The sequence below is a fragment of the Psammomys obesus genome, unplaced genomic scaffold (genome assembly GCF_907164565.1).
Source record: "Psammomys obesus unplaced genomic scaffold, mPsaObe1.curated_primary_1811, whole genome shotgun sequence".
Classification (NCBI taxonomy): Eukaryota; Metazoa; Chordata; class Mammalia; order Rodentia; family Muridae; genus Psammomys; species Psammomys obesus.
The window spans coordinates 4899969-4923697 of NW_026588368.1; the positions used below are offsets into that span (position 1 = coordinate 4899969).

General features: G+C 37.3%; 1 protein-coding gene across 17 annotated transcripts in view; it reads right to left on the reverse strand.

Moving 5' to 3' along the window:
• Wnk1 (WNK lysine deficient protein kinase 1) overlaps positions 1-23729 on the reverse strand; it is a 129664-nt gene that overhangs the window by 86751 nt on the left and 19184 nt on the right. For all 17 annotated transcript variants that reach the window (XM_055604263.1, XM_055604262.1, XM_055604249.1 and 14 more), the window contains exon 2: positions 6277-6449. In XM_055604263.1, the coding sequence (XP_055460238.1) occupies positions 6277-6449 (173 nt within the window). The remainder of the gene's footprint in view (positions 1-6276; positions 6450-23729) is intronic.

The following is a 23729-nucleotide window of genomic DNA, read 5'->3' on the forward strand; positions in this document are numbered from 1 at the left end:
AAGGAAGGAAGGAAGGAAGGAAGGAAGGAAGGAAGGAAGGAAGGAAGGAAGGAAGGAAGGAAAGAAAGAAAGAAAGAAAGAAAGAAAGAAAGAAAGAAAGAAAGAAAGAAAGAAAGAAAAGGAAAGCGAGCAGCTTAACAAAAGGAAAATCATGCCATCATGCCTTGTATTAGAAAGCTAGCCAACTACCTAGGAGTAATGAAGTTATGGATCTTGAAGAACCTACAATCGCCAGTTTCCTACACCAGCATAATCGCTAACTACATTCTAAATATTTGTCTTTATGCCCACAGATAGTGTAGTTCTTACCCCACAGCGAAGAAAGTCCTTTTAGTAACAGATAGAGACCACTATAGCACAACTGATCAAAATGCAGAGTTTTAGAGCCCAGATATAACTAACACATATACAACACAACTCCTGGACCTAAGGCTCAAGGATCACTGTGGAAGAAGGGGCAGAAAGATTTTTAAAAGTTAAGGGAACAGGGAGTTTGCTGTGAGACTGTGTTTTCTAGAAATGTCAGAAGCTACACCTATAGTTTAATGTGTCTGCTAAAACATTTCCTGAACAAAGCAATATCAATAGGCATGCTACCATAGAAGGGAGAAAGTCTCAACCCTAGACAAAGACCTATAAGCAACTCAGGAATGTTGAGTGAGAAAATTAGTCTTTCCCTGGAAAAAGCACACCAACAGGTCCTCAAGCACAAAATGGTCAGCCCGAAAACATATACTGCAAATAACATTATGTAGACTGAGTAGGTACGTACATACTTAGGAATATGTATGTAACATACTCGTATGTAGCAACAATTGGAGAGGGGGAATGCATTTGAAAGAGCCAACGGGAGCAGGTACAATGGGAGATGATGTAATCTCAAAAAAATGAAATATTTAAGAAGAGAAGGAAGAAATTCCAGAAAGTAGTCACAGAAGGAGAGGCCTCAGTTCTGCATATTTTCTGTGCAAGTCTCCAGTTAACTAATGAAATATGTATATATGCAACAGAACCCACAGACAACTAATATGAAGAGAATGGCACAAAAAGTTTCTGATGATATCTACCACTGCAGAGAAGATACTGTTTGGGAATTAATTCTGATATGCATTTTCTTTGAATATACAGGGTGAGGGAAGAAAAAGCATCCATTTTCATATTAGTAAAAAAAATATTTTTGGGAAGGTCTATATAATGTACATTTGTCAAATATTAAAAAAATCATAGTATAAAAACAAGAATCAGAGACATGATATTGTAAACTTGTACAATATTAGTACTAAACTTGTGAAGAGGTGAGAATATAGATAAGATCTGTACAGTAATCATTAAAAAAAAAAATTCCTACACACCAGGCCTGTATCTATCAGAAAATCTAAAAGTAAAACTAAAATAAAATTCTACATTTGAATGTGTCAATTAAGTAAACCTAATAGTAAAGGCAAGAGAGTGTCTTGACTACATGTATGTCTATGCACCAAGTGTGTGCCTGGTGCTAACACTGACCAGAAGAGGGTGTCTGACCTCTAAGACTAGATACAGTTAAAGACTCTATCATGTGGCTGCTGGGACTTAAACTCGGGTCCTCTGGAAGAGAACCCAGTGTTCTTAACTGTTGAACCATCTCTCCAGTCCCCTAATTTTAATGTTTAATCCTTAAAACCTGCTTTTGGGGAGAAGTTGGGTGAATATAATCAAGATATGCTGTAAGGAATTCTCTAAGAATTAATAAAAATATTATTAATGAGACCCACCTCACGGGAGAGAGCCAACTCCTGAAACTATTACTGATACTTTGCTATTCTTGCAGACAGGAGCCTGGCATAACTGTTTTCTGATAGGCTTCATCAAGCAGCTGATGGAAACAGATTCAGAGACCCACAGCCAAACAATAAGCACAGGTCTGGAATTCTTGTGAAGAGGCAGGGGAAAGAACTGAGGGAGCTGAAGGGATCAAGGACACAAGCAGACCTACAGGGTAAACTAACCTGGATTCACGGGGGCTCAACTAAAGAGCACACATGGGCTGGACCTAGGTCTCCTACAAATATGTAGGAGATGTGCAGCCTGCTCTTCATGCAGGTCCCCTAACAGTCAAAGTAGGAGCTGTCTCTGACTCTGTTACCTGCCTTTGGATCCCCATCCCCAACCTGAGCTGCCTTGTCTGGCCTCAGTGGGAGAAGATGAACTTGGTCTTGCTGCAACTTGATATGCCAGGGTGGGTTGGTACCCATTGGGAGGGGGGGCTCCTCTTTTCTGAAAAGTAGGAGAAGGAGAAGAGGGGATAGGAAGGTGTAAGGATGGGACTGGGAGAAAAGAAGGGAGGGGGTTGAAATTAGACTGTAAAGTAATTAAATTAATGAAAAGAAAAAACAAAACAAACAACAAAAAAGACCCCTCAGTACCAGGAATGAGTTACCTGTTTTTTGAGTTGCTGTCCACTGAGATACCACAAACCCCTAAACATTACAACCTATTGCCATTGTTGGTTACCCTCCAGAAATTGCCGGCAAGCCCCTATTGTTGAAGACATATAGTTGAGAACTTCAAGCTGGACAAATTGACAAACTTTCACAGTCCTGGAAGGTGTTATGCATGCTACAGCGATCAACAGTCCTACCTAGTTTACAACTCTGTGAGCTACAGTAAGGACTGGCCTGGCAAGATATGCCATAAATACAATATTGACACAATCTCATGAGAGTAAGCAATCACTTTATGATTCGATTTAATAAAGAACTCATGCCTGGTATTACCATGCCTCATAGGTCATAAGCCCTAGGGAAAAACCTACTACTACTATTGTGTGGAACAGTATTAGAATGACTCCTAGTGGCTTATCATTGCACCAATATACTAGTACACTCTCAATCAGCATGAAAAGCTTCTTTTTCTGCAGTAGATAGTGATTAATACAGAGACTGAAAACTAGTCAATATGTAGAAAATTGGAGCCTACAGAGTTCTTAACCCTAAATGTCACTGTCTACGCCATATCTCCTTCCTCTAGGGCTCAGGGATCATTGCTAAACAGAGGATGAAACCATACTTGGGGTACTATAAACCTGATCAAAAACCATAGCAGGGGCGGTGGGGGTTAGGGTCGGGAGCCCTTGATCTGGCAGCTGCTTTGATATTTAAATCTCAGAGGAAAGACTGCTTTTACCAGGCCTTCACTGAAGCCAGGGAAGAATTTGCAAGTCCACCTCCTTTTGTTTGTGACAGCGCTGGGAGAGCTTGTGAAGATCACACCTCTTGCTTCAGCTCCTTGTAAATTTAACCCATTGTTCTGAGCTGTTTTTACTCTGGCTAAAAAGCTCTCTGCAATAAAAAGTCAGGCTGCTGGCTGATCATGTCTGGAGCCTCTTAAAAGTCTCCTGTGTGTTGTGTGCTGGTTTATTAATTTTAATCCTCACTCCCAACTCAAGAAACGTTCGACTCTGCTGGCGGGCTCTGGCAGGTTAGGATCTAAAGCAGGAGTCTTCATCCTTTCTAATGCTGTGACCCTTAAATACACTTCCTCATGTTGTAGTGACCCTAACCATTGCTACTATTATGAATTGTAAATATCTGATATTTGACCCCTGTAAGGGTCGCAAACTACAACTTGAGAACCACTGATAAGAACTTAGTACTGTTGTTGAACAAAACTGACATAGTATCACATGCCTTTTAAATGTTCCAGTTTATACCCATAGATACTTTTCTTAACCTTACAGAAGGTTCTCTTTCCAATGAACAGACGCAAATGTAAATGCAGAAACTCACAGCCCAGAATAACTGACAGCTGAGTGTCCAACCTTGAATAGCACCTTTGTGAAAATCTTTCAAAATCTCAGGGAAGATTGTAGAATTGGAGCAGAAAAATATAAGATCCAGAGACAGGGATAAGAACTGTGGGATGCTATCTTCCAGGCACGACTCCACCATTCCAATAATCATCTCATAATAGTTTGCATCTGCCTGCATAAGATTTGGCTTCTCCAACAAGACCAAAACCTCTAATCCTTTCCAAATAGTTCCATCAACTTTCATCCTAAGGGACAAAGCTTTCTATACTTTTTACTGATTGGAGTTCTAACTTTACCCTTTATATTGACAATTACACAGGCAGGTTATGTTCTCAACCTTCTCTATGCAGGTTGTCATTTCATGAATACTAAAAACTTGTACCCAATTCCTCAAGCACCATATCTAGTAAAACTGACTTATGACTATGGGTGACTTTGACTAATGGGTAGCCTTGGCTATCCTGGAACTTGCTCTGTAGACTAGGCTGGCCTCAAACTCAAAGAGATCCACTTACCTCCTGAGAGGTGGACAGTGTGCCACCACTGCCAAGCACATGTTACCCTGTGTTTGTGTGTGTGTGTGTGTGTGTGTGTGTGTGCATGTGTATAGGCATGCATACCATGGTATGAATATGGGGGGGGGGATAAAAAAGAAACTGAAGAGATGGTTCAATGAGTAAGAGCACTTGCAGAGGAAGACAGTTCAGTGCCTAGCACCCACATGAGACAGGCCACTATTGATTGTAATTTCAGCTCTAAGGGATCTGTCACTTTCTTCCCTCCTCCAAAGACTCCCACACATATGAAATACACTCAGATATACATATACATGATTTTTTTTTAAAAAATCATAAAAACTTTTATTAGATTTATTAATTTAATTGTGCATCTTTTATTTTATCTGTATACTCATGTTTGCACCACATACACGCTTGGTGCCCACAGAGGTCCAAGGGTATCAGAGCCCCTGAAGCTGGAATTACACAAGTTTGTAAACCACCGTGTGAATGCTGGGAATCAAACATGGGTCCTTTGCATGACAAACAAATGATCTTAGCCACTGAGCCATCCCTTTGGCTCCACAAATCATTATTTAAAAAAGCAAATAAATCAGCCAGAGGAAGAGGAAGAGGTGGAAAAGACAGGTGCATCTGTGTGAGTTTAAGACCAGCCTGGTCTATAGATCCCACATCAGGACAGCCAGAGCTACAAAGAGAAGCCCTGTCTCAAAAAAACAAAACAAACCAATAAACAAGCAAAAACAAATAGAACAACAACAACAAAAAATATAAGCAAGCAAGACACAAGTAAAACCACCGTAGTGTGCTCACAGGTAGTCCTGACACACTGCTGACAAGCAGCTAGGTATCTGTATCAGCGAAAAGAATTCCAAGATGTAGACAGACACACAACCACCACACAACTCTCTTTAATCCATGCAAGTACTTATGAAGCTTCAGATACCATGCTACAAAGTAAGGTCTGGTAGAAGAAGCAGGTATGTGAATAAGGAGCCTGGATGAGTTAGAAACCACCACCAAAGTGAGATGGAGAGCTGACCTGGCAGTTAAAAGTGATTGATGTTACAGAGGACCTGAGTTCAGCTTCCAGCACCCATGTCTGGTGGCTCACAACCACACATAGCTCCAGCTTCAGCCTATCCAACACCCTCCTTTGGACTTGATGGTAATTTCTTCCATAATGACAAACTTATATCATCTACTTTACAAGTTTCCTTTCAATACAATAAACAAATATTCTTAGCAAACTTGTTATTTTAAAAGTATAGCACTGGGCAAATCAGTGGTGGCACAACACCCTTAATCCCAGCACTCAGGAGGCAGATACAGACAGATCTCTTTAAGTCTGAGGCCAGCCTGGTCTACAGTACTAGTTCCAAGACACCTAGGAATACACAAAGAAACACTGTCTCAAAATACAAACAAACAAAAAAAGTTGTAGCCATTTCTTCATCCATCCATTCTCTTAAGTAAATAATATGTCCAGCATTTTTTGGTTTTAGCTTTTAGTGCTATGAGAAATAGGACAATAGCTAGCTGCATACATAGTTTTTTAAAAATGTGATCAAATATTTAATATAGTTTAATCTCATTTTGACCACTAGAGGGCACCCTTGATATTGATTTCTAGTCCCTAAACTACTCAATTTTAGAAATACCAATAATTATGACTTAAAAGTAACAGGTGGACTGTCTCTGACATGAACTCAGTGGCTAGCTCTTTGACTGCCTCCCCCAGATGGGGGAGCGCCAGGCCACAGAGAAGGACAATGCAGCCAGTTCTGATGAGACCAGATAAGCTAGGGTCAGATGGAAGGGGAGGAGGACCTCCCCTATCCGTGGACTTCAAGAGGGGCATAGGAGGAGATGAAGGAGAGAGGGTAGGATTGGGAAGGAAGAAGGGAGGGGACTACAGCTGGGATACAAAGTGAATAAATTGTAATCAATATAAAAATATTGACTTACGTTTTAAGTGTTCCAGATGTCATTAGTTCGGTCACTAAAACAATGCATTTTTTCCCTTTTACTGTGGACTCCCAGGAATCATAGAATCGAACAATGTTGGGATGTTGAAGACCCTTTAACATTTCAGCCTCTTCTTTGAATCTCTGCCTTTCAGATTTTGTTAACTTTCGGTCCTAAATGGGGAGAGAAGGGGAAAAAAAACAATGTGATTTAAAAACAATAAAACACATGTTAAAACACAGCTATATTAAGATGCTAAGTAAACTAGTCATGATGGCATTTGGTTGCAATCCCAGCACTCAGGTAGCCTGATGAGGTAGGAAAACGCCAAGTTCAAAAATCTGTCTAAAATATATATACTATGCTAATTATGTGTTAATAATCAATAGCATTAAAATGAGACAGAAACACTAATAACAGCCACCTGCATGCCTTAGGAGTCTGAGAACAGACTACTTTTACTCAAGGTAATTGGATTATAAAGTGATGCTTGAGATTATTTATCATCAGTGTCGATTTATGTCTAAAATATATTCTCATTTTGTAAGATACAGTTAACTTGCCACTTCCAAAATAAGTCAATAACTGTAAGAAACAGGCAATTAATGTCATAGAATAGTCATGGGCATCTGAAGGCAAAAAGATTAAATATCAGGGCTGCATGGAGAAACCCTATCTTGAAAAACAAAACAAAAAGAGTAAATAATAAATTTGGTTTTATCTTTTCTCCAATTAGAACTTTATGAATATGCTGTATCACCTAATGAAATTGTTATCAGAATCAAGCAATCTAGTAAGTATGCTTTTGTCATGTGTGTGTTTAAAGTTCTTGGCACCTTTACAGTAGCTAATTTATTTCCTATCTGAGATGAAAAATGGGGGAAAAAATCCAAGTTGTTTTTATACATACATAATGTCTTGATCTATTTATTAAAATGGAAACTATCTTTAGGCACTCTCAGTATAGATACTTTAATGAAGTACTCCCAGCAAAACTAAATGTGATTTGATATTACACTGTATAACTAGAGTGGCCCCTCCTTCCTCTAACTTACCCTTGAATGAACACTACCCTGAATTTAGATATGTAAGAATCATATGGTTGAGCTGGGTGTTGTGGTACATAACTGTAATCCCAGAGCTTAAACTCAGGGAGGCAGAGGCCAGCCTGGTCTACAAAGTGAGTCCAGGACAGCCAGGACTACACAGAGAAACCCTGTCTCAAAAAAAAAAAAAAAAAAAAAAAAAAAAAAAAAGACAAACTCTAATACCACAAACTTATTTATAAACATACAGGACTAGAGAGATGGCTCATCAGTTAAGGACAGTTGTTAGTCTTGCAGAGGCGCCAGGTTCACTTCCCAGCACCAACATAATATCGCACAAATCCATCCATAATTCCAGTACCAGGGAATCTAACACACCTTCTTCTGAACTCCTCTGGCACCAGGTATGTATGTGGTGTACATACATACATACATGTAGACAGAACACTCACATATGTAAAATAAATCTAAATCTTTTTAAAGATTTTCATTAACTATGATTTAAAATGTACCATCTCTTAATTACAAATGTAAACATCTAACAGTATTCGCCCTTACCTGCAATCTTTATTACTAATAGACTTAACCAAATAACAAATGATTATAGCTATCCCCAAATGCCACTCAAGATTAATCACTACCTGGAAATCATTAGCTATCAGACTTTGCACTAGATAGTAGTGTCCATTAGTTGTGCATACAATGTCACTTAAAAAATGATACTTCAATAACTAAAATGTAATTTTTTTTCTGCTCTTTTGTTATGGTCTTAAAGATTCACATTAAAATCTCTCTCTCTCCCTCTCTGTTTCTTTCTTTGTTTTATATTTTTGGTTTTTCAAGACAAGAGTTTTTCTGTGTAGTCTTGGCTGTCCTGAATTCACTTTGTAGACCAGGCTGGCCTCAACAGTGATCCGCTTGCTTCTGCCTCCCCCAGTGCTGGGATTACAACGTGCACCACTGCGCCTAGCTCACATTAGGTCCTTCAGGTGGTGGGTTTATTCTATGTGTGTGGGGGGAGGGTGCTTCAGAGAACAAATTAATCTTTTCATCCCCTCCACCATGTGAGGATGCAACAAGAACATGATACAAGTTCTCTGAGGCACAATAAGTATTCACCAGACATGGATCCTGCTGGAAACCTAACCTAGAACTTCCTAGTTACCTGAACTATGAAATCTTTTCTATTATTTATAAATTAATACCTAAATTTCATTATAGCAGCCTACAAAGTCTAGACACTTGCTAATGTCTGAAGGTTACTACTGCTATACGTACTCAAGAGCACATGTGGTAGTTATCCACCACACATCAACTTTGTCAATTTGATAAGTGTAAAATCATATCCGACTGCTTACTTTATCAGTGTTATTAATATACTTAAACAACCTTTTCTTTTTACTCTTCTGGGGGTTTGGTATGTATTACCAGAAGACTTGGAATTTGCAGCCCTGCCTCAAAATCTACCAAATGCTATGATTATAGTTGTGAATCATCAATGCCTGCTCTAATTGCATTTTTTAAATAAAAAATTTCAAGTGTTTGTGTTTAACTCAGGAAAATTCTCTCGCTCTCAATCAAATAATCTCCTCCCATCCTTCACTCTTTATAAGATTTCATGTGTAGAAATGCATACATATGGGGCTGAAGAGATGGCTCAGCAGTTAAGAGCACTGGCTGTTCTTTTAGAGAACCCAGGTTCAATTCCCAGAACGACATGTCAGCTCACAACTGTCTGTAACTCCAGTTCCAGGTGATCTGAATCCTTGAACAAACATGCAGGTAGGCTAAGCACCAATCCACACAAAATACAAATAAATAAATCTTTTGTAAAAATGCATACATGTGTGCATGTGTGACATATCTTAACCGTTTCTCATTTTCCGGTGCTTGCTCTCAGCTCCTTATTCTCACGGATATCACAATCGTCAATAATTTTCATTTCAGTTATTACAAACCATCTTTGCGTATTATTTTTTTTCTTAAATCATCATTGTTAATTGAACTTTGGGATTTAAATGAGGCAAGGGTATAAAAGACATATGCCAGGGTCTCAGACTCTGCTCCAGATATAAGGGAAAGGTAAACATAAACCAGATGCTTCCAAATGAAAATGCAAGTGAGTCTGAAATATGGGGGGGGGGGGGGGGGCATGGACACCCATAAAGAATATAAAACACAGGTCAAGCATGGTGACAGCATACCTATAGTCTCAGGACTCAGGTCAGACCAGGCTAATAACACCATTTCCCTCCAAAACAAAAAACAAACAAGACCATTTCCAAACCGAAGCAGAACATCCCAACAACAAAAACTCTACAGAGTCAAGCAGTCAGACTCAAATGTATCTATAGGAAGTATGAGGAAGGGGAGAAGTCATCACTCCTACTCATTATTCCTTCCACTGTATCAAAAATCAAGACTAAGGGCCAGAGAGGTGACTCAGCAGGTAAAGGCACTTGCCCACAAGCCAGATGACCTGAGTTCAATCCCTACTACCTACATGGTGGAAAGAGGGTACTCCTGAAAAATGTTCTATGGCGTAAACAAACATGCACACAAAACACACACACAGACATGTACATACACAAATATTATTAAACAGACAAAGCTAAAACTGGGCATGGTGACACATATTAATAACCCTAGCACTTGTGAAGTTAAGTTGAAAGGAGTGTTAGCTTGGGCTATAAAGTATGACAGGCACTAAGTTAAAAGGAAAGTAAAACAAAAGAAAAAACAAAAAAACCTAAGAAAAAAAGAGTCTGGGTAAGTGAGGTAGGAGAGAACATGATCATACTTAAGACTTTATTAAGAGGAGAGTTTTCTAGCCATCTTTTACTGAACCCAATGCCTGAAGAAGAGATTCATCTTTCCTCATTCAGCAGGGACCCTATACATTTGAATGAATCATAATAATCAGTTTAATTACAACAGTCCCCTCTAGCCTCCATTCCATCCCTGCTTCATAAGCAAGCAAGTTCTCCCAAATCCTCTTTGGACTTCTTCCTCATCAGAATCTTGCTCTTTCTCTAATTTTTTACTATAAGACTGGCAAAAACATTTCACTGAGTTGGTGAGATGCCACCAGGTCTTTAACAAGCTGTGTAAACGTGGAAGAAGAAAAACTGGCTTCCATAAGTTTCCTTTCACCTCTAAATACAGTTAACACACATATCCAAACTCCAACAACAACAACAAAATTAAGTAATAATTTCTTGAAGTAATGTTTAAGCTGGGTGTGGTGGTGCACGTCTGTAATTCCACTCAGGAAGGCAGATATACCGCTGCGTTCCTTCAATTCCCAGCAACCAAACAGTGGCTCACAACCATCTATAATGCGATCTGGTGCCCTCTTCTGGTGTGCAGGTGTACCTGCAGGGAGAACACTGCATGTATAATAAACAAAATAGGTTTTTCTTTTTTTTTTTTTTTTTTTTAAGGCTTTCCCATCTTTTTGTACTTTATTTCAACTCTCCAATAAAAAGCTGTGTCCCTTCATCCAAAAAGTCACCTAATCTGCCCACTAGGGCTCATTATTCATGACAGAATTAACGTATTCTTAGTTATCTCTAAAAGTATGAACTTTCCAGAAATTAGTCGAAGTGACTGAGGTTAGCTGACTGAGGAAGGTGGGAGTACTTCTCACTTAGTATTTGATTTTAGTACATTTTCATTTCATATTAGATCAATTCTTCATTGTACCACCACAGCATTGTTACTTCATTTTCAGTCTTTTTAACTCTTAAAAGATACTGGGGAGGCTAAATTAGAAGGACAAAGTTCAAGGCCAGTCTGATCAAATAGACCTTATCTAAAATATAAACAAAAATATAAAAAGCTAAGGAAGGAAAAAGAAGCACAAGAGATTGAAGTCTAGCTATGTTACTCAGGCTAGTCTTGAACTCCTGGGCTAAAGTGATTCTCCTGTCTCAGCCACCGAATTAGAGGACTACAGGAATATGCAATTGTACCTGATTTAAAATATACTTTATTACCAGACATGGTAGCTCATACCTGTATTACTAGCACTGGGAAGGGTGAGAAAGGAAGATCATGAGTTTGAAACTAACCTAGATTACAGACATACATGTTCCAAGGTAGCCTGAACTACACAGTGAGACTACCTCAATTATCTCAACACACATAAACAAAACAAATTTTAGAAGCTCAGTTCATTGTTACTTTAACCTGGGGTATTGGGGATCTAATCTTGCCAGAGGTTTTGACCGTTGTCATTAGTTTTGCAAATGATTTAGGACACTGGATAATGAAGTTAGTTTAAGCTGATATTTGTCTGTTAAAATTCTATACATCTTATGTTTCTGTGGAAGTCTGAGTCTGGATTATGAATCTGAGACCAGTCTAGACTACTAATGAGACTCTACCTCAAACAACAACAATAACTAAAGCACTAGGATTGGGGAGAGAAGGTTCAGTAGGTCAGAATGATTACTGCTCCCTTTCAGAGGATCCAAGTTTGGTTCCCAGCACTCACATAGGAAGGCTCACAATTGCTGGTCAATTTCAATACCATAGATACTCTAATTTTTTTTATTGATTTCATCTTTCTGAAAAATACAATACCAATGCTTAGTACAGTATAACCAACTTCAGTTTATTGTCCTAAAAAGAATTTTAATTTAGAATGTCCACAAAGTTTCAACCCTACACAAAGAACTACAAGCAACTAAGAAATACCTAAGAGTAGGAGAAATAATCTTTGTCAGGGAAGAGCACACCAACTGGTTATCTAATACCAAATGGGCAGCCTTGAAAACATACATACAAGTAACATTATATAGGCTGAGAGGTTCTATTTAGTAAAAAGACATATGTGTATATACATATGTGCACATAACAACAAATGAAGAAAAGACTGAATTTGAAAGAACAAGGAGGCATATAAGAAGGTTTGGAGGGAGGCGTGGGAAGGAGGAAATAAAGTAACTATATTATAATCTCAAAAATAAAAAAATTTAAAAAGAAAAATTATTTCATTAAAAACAATTAAAAAGGTGGAGACAGCAAGATGGCTCAGTGAATTTAAAAAGTGTTTGCCAGGCAAACCTGGTGCCCTGAGTGCACTCCTGCAGACCCACACAGTGGGAGAACTGACTCCCACAAGTGGCCTGCTGGCCTCTACGTATGTGCCATGGCACGAGTCCCCCATCACACAGGTCTTGCTCTTACTACTAAAAAGTAAATAAATTCTATTTACAAAATGTTCTAAAACTTCAGTTTTTCACATCTTCTAAGTGGCTATCTCTCTGGCCTTATTTGTTTTTATACCAACCTCTTCCTTTTGGGGACCTCTTATTAGCCCCAGAAGAAAAGTTCCAACCAATTCACAATTGAAGCAGTGAAACTACCTTTTATTAAAACTGAACCTTTGTAAACCTGTATCCTGTTATCTCAAAAAATATTTAGTCCTCAAGTCCTTTTAGTTTTAAAATGTTCTACATCTGGTAATATCCTAAGTCTTAGTATTAAATTCAGACCCCACACGATAAGTCTACATATCAGAATATGGGTAACATGTCTGGAATCCTTTGATTAAAATATTTTAGGTCAATACTAGAGTCCTTCCTCCTTATCACTGTGTACCACACTGACTTAGCAAAAACCTGAGCATCCATCCATCCTTTAAAAATAAGTACCACTAATTGATGTTAGTTATTGTGTTAAAAAATAATTTCAGGCAGGTACTACAACAGTATGAAACAACTGAAGTACAAATTCCAATTACTGTTTACAGAAAATTTTAGGAACTCTGTCAATGTTTTAAAATAAGTCATAATTATTTTAGTCTGATATATTCTTTAATGGAATATAATAGCAATTTTAAATGAGAAAAATATTAGTTATAGGTATTTTATCCTTTATTCTGTTATATGACGAATGTGGTACTGGTGGTAGATATTACAAAATTAATGAGCGTCTTAATGAATTCACCTTAATGAATAACCCTGATATCCGAAACTGCTTTTTTTTTTGGGGGGGGGGGTCAAGAAAATAAGTTTAGGGTATAAAGACAGTTTGTTAGGTTTCAGAATGCATAATGAAGCACTGACTTAAGGAAATAGGCCAAATGAGATGCGACTGGGACCCCTTGTGAGGTACGCCAGTGATCCCAGCATTTAGCAGGATGAGAAAAAAAGAAAGAAAAAAAGAAAAAGAAAAAGAAAAAAAGAATTCAAGGCTCTCAGAGGGAAAAAAAAAAAGAGTCAGGAGGAATAACCTGCTTTTACAGTACTTAAAATATAATATGCTTCTAAAACAAAGAGATGACAGGAATAAGACCAAAGAACTTACAGAAATCAAAGACATACTCAAAACCAAAAGCTTGCCAGGAGTGGGCACAAAAAATATTGACAAAATAAGACTATCAGGCAAGAGATTAAGAAGGATAGGCAAGAGCAATCACAAAATTTCCAACAAACAAATAAAATACTTCCCAGAAAAAGAAAACAGAAAAATCAAGAAAATCTCCAAACGAAACACTTTTCAAATGCATATTTCCAGGAGTCTATTTACCAAACCAGAACAGATGGCAAAGTTAAAAGAAAAAAGAAAAACTGTAACAAAAAGGAAGCTTTATTCATTTAAGTAGAGTTTCCAAATGCAAACTGTTCCTAGAGAAAAAAAAAAAAAAAAAAACAACACCAGGACAGTCTTCTTTCTCTGTGTGCAGGTGGAGACCAAAGAACTACACTGGGAGCTGTTTCTCAGGAGCTGTACCTACCTAGTAACTTCAAAATAAAGCTCAGAGACCAGATGTTGTAGCCCTTGCCTTTAATTCTAGCACTCAGAAGGCAGAGGGATGAGGAGGATCTCTGTGAGTTTGAGGCTAGCCTGATCTATATAGTGAGTTCCATAACAGACAGTGCTACATAGTTAAGACCCTGCCTCAGACAGTCAGATAGATAGACTGATGATAGATAGACAAATGGATAAATGGATGGATGGATGGATGGATGGATGGATGGATGGATGGATGGATGGGCAAGCTCAGGATTTTCTGAACATGTAAGTTGTTTTTTTTTTTTTTTAACTGTATATGTATGTGTTTAGAAATAGATGAGGTGCCCTTGGAACCAGAGGTACCGAATCTAGAACTGGAATTACAGGTAGTTGTAAGCTGCCTAGATGTGAGTGCTGTAAGAAATAAACTGTTAGGGGCTGAAGAGATGGCTCAGCAGTTAGTTAAAGGCTCTCTTCGCTACTTGGTAGCTATCACCTGCTTGTCTCAGAACTCTAAGAGCTGGGACGTTATGTGACTAATTTCCAGGCTCAGAAAAATCTCAATTAGGGGGAAAATGGGCCTTAAGCCCCAAATTATTCATTGGGTAAGGTTTTACATCCTAAATCAATAGGAAAGAGCTATGCTAAGTCCCAGCCTACGGGGAAAAGAGCAGGAATTTCTCATGGTCAAGGACCTAAAAACCACTATTTTATGTCATTAGCACACCAGCCATTTTGCCCTTTCTCTATTCTGGAGTCCCTTTCTGCAGAATGGTAACAGTAAGGATCTTAGTTCCCACAGTGCTGGGAATTGAACTTGGCCTCCATATGTGTACTACCACACACACACACACACACACACACACACACACACACACACACACAACAATGTGATAATTGAGAGAAAAAATAAAGAATATAAAAGAAAAATCAAAGCCAAGCATGGTGATATATATCTGTAACCCCAGCACTTAGAAGGTTGAGTCAAGGGCCAGTGAGACAGCTAAGGCAGCAAAGGACCTCGCCGGCAAGGTTGATAACCTAAGTTCAATCCAGGGAACACAGGGTGAAAGAAGAAAACTGATTCTCCCAAATTTTCCTCTTACCTCTATACAAGTGCATAAGCTTACACACATACACATGAAAAAAAAATAAACAGGGAGTGAAAAAATGAAAGGGAAAAAAAAGAGGGAGGGGAAAGAGGAAGGGAAGAGATCAGTTAGGGAGTCAGCAGGAGTTGTTAAGATTCAAGGCTATACTTGGCTACACAATAAGTTCAAGGGCAGTCTGGGCTACAAGAGAAAAAAGGGAAAGGAGGTTAACTAATAAAGGAAGGTGCAAAGTCCAATTTGATTCTCAGACATTTGTTCTTGTAAATCAGGGATTCAGGTACTTGAGTGACAGACTGATACAGAAGAGAAAAAATCCAAACAGGGTGGTTGATAAAAACAAGAAACGGGTCAACAAAATGGTTTAGAAGTGCTCTAAGTTTGCCAGGTCTGCACAGCAAGTTCCAAGTTAGTCAGGGATATATAAAACCATGTCTCAAAAAAACAAAAATATCCACACACATAAAAAAAAGTTTTTTTTAAAGTTAAAGGATACCAAAATACTTCAATGTAAGAAAAAATCTTGAAGCCCTTGGGTTAACCTCTAGCTCCTATTTTTGGGTTGGTTTTTTTTTTGGGGGGGGGGGAAGAGGGAGGTGCTAAAGCATCGTTTCACACTACCAAAAAATTGAAAATACAACCCCCCCCAAAAAAAAAAGAAAATACAACCCAAAAAGCAAAGAAAATGTTTGCTAACCATATCTCAGAAAAAAAGATTTCTGTGTTGTCTACACTGAAAACTTTTATAAGTACAATAAAAGCACAAATAATGCAAATCAAAATATGGGCAAAGGACCTGAAGAGATCTAGCTACAGTCATTAAAAGATATTCAATGTTATTAATCATGAGACAAATACAAATCAAAACCACAATAAAATAGCACTCTGCAACCATTTCATAGTATAAAGACTCAAAAACTAGCAAGTTTTTCCAATGAGCACCAAGTTCCAACTGGATGGGGTAAGAGGTTCTGAGACACTATTTAACGCACATTTAGGTTATTAGAGAACAATTACGTATATTCATCGCAAAAAACTGTATGAAAGAATCTTGAAAGAAATGATATTAAGATAAATATGCTTAGCCTCACTTAAATATTACATAATGTATATATATTAAAACATATGGTACTCATATATATATAATTTTTCTATTTTTACTTATTAGTTGAAGAAACAAAGTCAAGAGCTGAGACAATCAGGACAGCCAATAAGTCTATTATAATTTTATAGACCTCTGTCTCATCCAACTTTAGTATATGCTAAACTTTTAAAACTTCTTCCAAAAACAGCTAAAATTTTGTTATCTTGATTACTCTAAAACCACAGGAAAAAAAAAAAAGACTTGTTTTGCCAACTTCATTAATCAATTCTTCAATCATTAATCAATTCTTCAAATATCTGGTAACAGTTGTTGAGAGACCCGAGAGAACTAACTGGTTTCCTGTGCTCTTTTACTACATATTTATTTCTTAGATTATGGAAGGGTGGTGAAGTATCTTGACATATATTTAAGTAACAATAGCCAGGGTGGCCAAGGGATCCATTTAATCCTTGTCATTTCTAAAAGACAGAGGATGAAAAAACAGAAGTAAGGGTATCCAATTCCAAACAGTCTTCTATCACTCTACTTATTTTCTGAGCAGTCTCTTCCAAAACCTGGAACTCACAGATTCAGCTAGACTGCCTAGTCAGCAAGCCCTCAGGATTTTGTTTCTATTTCCCTAACACTATAGTAACACACACACACATACTCTCTCTCTCTCTCTCTCTCTCTCTCTCTCTCACTCTGTAGACCAAGCTGGCCTCAACTCAAACTAATGGTGATTCCCCTGCCTCTCCTTCCATGTGTGTTGGAATTACAGGCATGCACCACCACACCTGGTTACATATGATCTTAAGAAAAAAAAATTTTTTGTTTCAAACAAAAACACCTCTTAGCCAGCACTCAGGAAGTAAATGGCTCTTTATGAATTCCAGGCAAGCTAGGGCTTTATAGTGAGACCTTGTCTCAAACAAATGGGCTCAAGAGTTGGTTCTGCATTAAAAAGATCCTGTTCTTCAGAAGACCTGGGTTCAAGTCCCAGCAGCCATGGTAGCTCACAACAATGCATAACTTTAGTTCTAAGGACCTCTTCTGGCCTTGGTAGACATCTGGCATGTACATAATACACAGACATACACATGCAGATAAAACATTCATACAGAAAATAAATCTAAAAATAACTCTCTTAAAGTACCTCTTGAGGTAAGTATAAACTTAAACTTTAAAAGATATTTAAAAAAGCACAGACCTAAGTTTTACCTAAGTTTACCTAAGTTCTTTGACAGTCTTATTCTATAGCCAGGCTAGTCTTAAATTCAAGCTCATACTCTTGCCTCAACCTTCCAAGTACAAGCCACCATAACTAGTTGGTATTGCATAAATTAAGATCACTGAATAGTATTATAAAGGAGCTTATAGCAGCATTTACATAATGCTGAATTTCTGAACATACATAGGAAAATTTCGGTCTAGATGTCACTATTGATAGTTTTCTCTTAATTATGAGAAAGGCATAAAGATGGCGAATTAGAATTAATACTGACACTTAAATTTCTACACAATAGTTTTACTATATAATAATGGCATGCAAACACATATACATAAACAAATATATATATATATATATATATATATATATATATATATATGAAAATCTATAAATCCTAACAAAGTTTTATACCCTGTTTTTAATATATCATGCTGTCCTGGAATTAGGAAAAAAATGTAAAATACTGTCACCAGAATCCAAATATACTATATGGTACCCTCTTTCCACTACAGCTGTAATTTATTTCCCTAGAAGACCTGACTAAATAAATGTAGATCTACCAGCAAACTAATACCAGTTAATCTTTTTGACACCTATTTCTTCATCTCTATATAATATGAGAAAAAAGAAAGATGGGAGCGGAGAAGAAAAGAAGAAAGACTAAACACTTAAACTATAAACCTTATAAAATCTAAAACTTAAAAAGAATAAACATTTAAAAAATTGGGCTGAAAACTTACAATAAGGGGTGGGGTTGGGAGTGATGACACTCAAGAATGAAACATTACTATGCCAGGTGTGGTAGCAGCACTCAGGAAATAGGGGGCGAAAGGATTTTTTGCGAGTTTGAGGCCACGTTGGCCTGCATATCTAGTTCCAGGACAACCAGGACTACCTAGACACCCTGGCACAATGAATGAATGAATGAGCGAGAGTGAAAATGATCAATTAGTCCCAAGGTCAATTCCTGCTGTAATCCCAGCCCTAGGTAAGAGGAGACAGGAGGATCCAGTCTAACTGAACTGGCTAACAGGTTAGCCAGTCTAACTGAACTGATGACCTCTCAGTCTAGTGGGGGGTGGGGACTCTCATAAAATAAGAACGATTTAGGAAGATCCCCAATGTCAATCTCTTGAGCTCCACATACAGAACATGGATACACACTGCACACAGGTGCACATACATAAGGAGAAATACAAAGTATAAAACAATAAAAGACTTTTGTCCTTTCAAAATTGTGGTTACAAGTTTCTTATAAAGGCCTTCTCTCACAGCACATATTCCATTTACCTGACCTGGTTACTATATAATCCTTTAAAAATCAGTAACACACCAGGCATAGTGGCACATGCCTTTGGTCCCAGCACTCAGGGAAGCAGAGGCTGGTGGAATGCTGTGAGTTCAAGGCTAGCCTGGTCTACTAAACAAGTCATGGACAGCCAAGGCTACACTGAGAAATTAAAAAAAAAAAAGTCAGTAACACATCAAGCACTTTCTCCATCATACCACTTTCCAGTTCCAGAAATTACCTTTTATACATGAAAAAAGGATTTTTTTTTAACTTCTTAGAAATTAAAATATCACAGCAAAAAAAAAAAAAAAACCTTACCAGCTATTCAGACAAATTCATAGCATAGAGAACCAAAAGATTGGAAACAGGAAAAAAAGAAGATATACAACTCATCTAGGAGAGAAATAGCTGCCCCCCCCCCCAAAAAAAAATCAAGGACAAGAAATAAGTAGAAGAAAATTCTCAGAATCAATAGCCACCATTTACACACTAAGAGCCATGAAAAAAAAAAATTCACTCTACACCACAGCACATCACAGTGATGTATTTCAAAATACTTAAGGGCAAGAAGAGAAAAAGAAACTTTGAAGTTTTTTTAGGAATGGGAGATATCAAAGAAATAGCAAAGTGTCCTATCAGCATCCAACAATAAAAAACTAAACAAAAATAAAGCATTCCTTCAAAATCTAAAAGAACTATTTTCAATCTAGAATGTAATAGCCAAACCACCAATCACAGAGAAATTAGAAAGAAGATATCTTCATGATTTCAAAAACGTATTTTCTAAAAGACATTTCTCAAAAGACATGATGTGCTGATTAGGTTTTGTTTTGTTTTTGTCTGTCAACTTGATACAAGCTGAAGTCATCTGGGAAGAGAGAATTTAAGAAAGTGCCTGCAAATCTTTGGGGCATTTTCTTGATGAAGGAGGAGCCCAGAGCACTGTGGGTGATGCCAAACCTAGACAGGATGTGTAAGAAAGCAAGTTTAGCTGGCAGTGTGCTACCTGCCTTTAAAATCCCAGCACCTGGGAGGCAGAGGCAGGAAGATCTTCAGTCCTGCCTGGTCTACAGAGTGAGTTCCAGAAAAGCCTGGACTACACCAAAAGAAAGAAAAAAAAAAAAAAAAAAAACTGGTCTCAACATCCCCCTGAGGAAATCCAGACAGACAAAGAATCACGATGTAATAGCACCCAGACATAGAAAAAAATACTGAAAATAAAATTCAAGGACCCTAACCTAGACAACAACCTAGAAAAACACCGGCACAAACTGAAGATGTGGAAGTCTCTAAGAGAGATTAACTCCAACATGGAAAACCATCTACATATTTTAACAGAGTAATGGGTGATTTAAACAAGTATAGAAAGAGTTTTGGAAAATAGTAATAAATGTCTAGATTGTAACAATGAGTGCATGAAAATGCATGTGTGTGTATACATGAAAATTTACTGCTGTACACTTTATTGAATATCATGTCTTAAACTTTTAAAAATAAAAAATGACTATTATAGACAGGAAGTGGTGGCACACTTTAATTCTAGTACTTTAATTCTAGTCTTTAATTCTAGTACTTGGAAGGCAGAAGCAGGAGGATCTGAGTTTGTGGGCAGCCTGGTCTTTCAGAAACTCGAGCCCAAAGAGTTGCTGAAAAATTTTACTGTCACTATCTTGTTATAGCTAATGGTACTCTATTAATAAAGAGTAAAGTCAAAATAAAAAAAAAACTAACAGATCTGGTTGGAGAGATGGTTCATCAGAGTACCCAGCTTCAGTTCCTAGTACCTGTAACTCAAATTCCACAGAATCTGATAGATCCTCTTCTATTCTGTTGTTACAGGCATACATGTGCACAACCCTCTCTCCTTACCCAACCACCACACACACATAATTAAAACTAAAATCTTTAAAACAAAAACTTATATACCAAGTGTGGTGACACACTTTAATCTTAGCACTCAAGAGGCAGAGGCAGACAGATCTTCTTGAGTTCAAGGTCAGCCTGGTCTACAAAGAAATTCCAGGACAGCCAGGGTTACAAAAAGAAACCCTGCCTCAAACAAACAAACAAATAAATGTAAAATAAAAAATTAAATTAAATTAAAACTAGCATAATTTAATTATCTATATGGAAGTATGTATAACAAAGTTAGCAGAACCTTGCCTAGCATGTACACCTGAGTTGATCTCCAGCACTGTACAAACCAGTGCATGAACTTGGGGGGTGGGGGTGGGGATGGGATTCTCAGCAGATCAGGGATTCGAGGTCATCACGAGCTCCATGAGACCCAGTCTCAAAACAAAAACAAGAAAGAACTTTACATGGACCCAACTTCAGCTGATACGTAAAACCTCACCTGTTCCTTTCTAAGAATGAAATCAGCAGTTTGTTACAATTATCCATGGCAGGAATTAAAATTCATATAGCCAATAATTTTCATTTTGTAGCAAATACTTTGCGATTTGTTTAATTAGTTTTTAAAAAATTAAAAAAAAAAAAAAAGATGTGGCTTCAGGCTAAGCCAAAAGAACCAAAAGTATAGTGGCTTTTCATTCCAGAGCTAAACTAAGGCATAAGAATTAAAGTTCAAGGCCAACAGGAAATTAACCAGACTGTCTAAAAAGGCACTAATGATATACCTCAATGGTAGACTATTTGCCTAGCACGTGTAAGGCACTGGGTTTAACATTCAGTACCAAAAAAAAAAAAAAAAAAAAAAAAAGAAAAAGAAAAGAAAAGAAAATTAAGAGCAACATTACCTACATACCAATAACCTACCTAGGAAAACAAACAAAAGGGATCTAGTTTTAGTTTCATACCCTAAATGTTTTTCAGAGTAATCTATAAAGAGTGCCTCTCATTTTCTTCTGCAACTTTAGTCTTTTTATATGTGCATTTACTATCTTAATATAAAAAGTGTTACTTAGAATAATTCTCACTCATAAAAGTTGAAAGCATCTATAGCAAACTATACTATACATCCAAATATTTGAAAGAGTTACAAAACTAAAACTGAATCAAAGAATTGGAAGAATATTTTAGACAAAAGTCTGAAGTTGATGACCTTTACTAATAACATCTACACTTTACATTTCAACCAAGTCTCCTAACCTAAGTTAAATTAGACTGTAAGACACCACATTAGCATTTAAGTGTGAATTCTGAGTCTCTTATTTTGGACTCTAATAACTAAAATAAATTGCACCGTACTGCATGTGACCACTCTCCCAAGTACTAGTGTACCAGACTAATGAGCATGCCAGCCACCCATTAAAAGCTTTTTCTAGCTGGTTATTGGGTACTTAGCCTTTTTATGGCACTTTTCTTTTCACATTATGCTCAGCAGTGCATGCAGCACACTGCATTTAGGAATGCAACACACTTGTTTAAGAATGCATAACCACGGTGATATAAATGAAAATCTCCTTTCTATACTACCTAAATTAGAAGCAAAGTACTGCAAAACTGAATTAGGTCATGCTGTATTTTTGTGATCTGCATATCTTATTAATAAAATAAGTTGAGCTTTTGCTGAAAAAGGAACATCTTAGTATATGTAAGAGTCCTTATCCCATCACCTAATAAGTAAATCTTTGCTAATAACTAAATCAATAAAAACACCACCCCCCCCCCCAGATTACAGTTAAAGTTGAATTTGCTATCAGGTCATGGTGGTACACACACTTATAATCCCAGCAGTCAGGAAGCTCATGAGCCTTAGGCCAGCCTGGCCCTCACAGAGAGTTCAAGAACAACTTTGGTTACACAGTGAGAGTCTGTCTCAGAAAGTCAAATCAATTAAAAAAAAAAAAAATGGAGTTAGAAAAAGATTCTCTATAAAGAACAAAAATAAATACTGCAAATACAGGGCAGCTCATAACTACTGCCCAACCAATGATGTTCTTCTATCCCCCTCTTCACCAATACTCACTGTAAATGTGGTAGTACATGCAAAGAAACCACCCTCCAAAGTGTTTCCTCTTAGCTCTATAGATATTATCTGTTCACTTGTAAGCAGTTCTAGTAACAAAATCACAAAGAGAATGTTCAGCAATGAGCATGGCAGAGATACTGGCTCTTCTGATGAGTCAAACTAGTCAAGTATGGATAAATTGCAAAAAAGTACAAGTAAAAAAAAAAAAGGTAGCTAACTTGAGTATCTCAGTCCTTTATATCCAAAACAAGATAAAATGTCTTATTTTTCAAACCTACCATATGCAATTGTGGAAACTTTAAACTTTTACTTATTGTATATATATGCATGATGCGTGTTTGAACACATGTACCATGGTTCTCATGTGGAGGCCAGAGGACAACTGTGTGATGCCCATTTTTACATAGGTTCCAGTGATAGAACCCAGTCTGCCAACTATAACTATGCAAGTGTCACTGAGCCATTTTGCTGACCTAAAACTTTTAGTTATGAATAGCATTTTATTTAATTTTGTTTTTAGGGCATATAAAATGGGCTACATTATGGCACTTTTATATGTACATGGCTTTGCTCCTATTTACTGCTCCCTACTTTTCTCCCCATTCCTCTACTCTTGCCCATCCGTCACACTGTCAACCCTCACCCACTTTCATGGCAAGACATATTTAAATACACTACTTTTGGTCTGAAGTCCAGTCAATCCACAAAAGAACTGTGTATTTGTATTTATATTAAGCTCACAGTAACATACCTAAGCTATTTTCCTAACAGATTTCTAAATCAGAATAGAAAATCCTTTCACATATCAAAAGTAAGGGCTACCAAAGGATTCGCTCATATTTTTCTAAAATATACCTAGGATGAGGCTGTGGTAGAGTCTATAATAAATTTTAGCATTTGGGAGATAAAGAAAAGAAGAATAAGAATTCAAGGCCAACCTCTAATACCATCTCAAAATTAAACAACACACACACACACACACACACACACACACACACACACACACACACACAC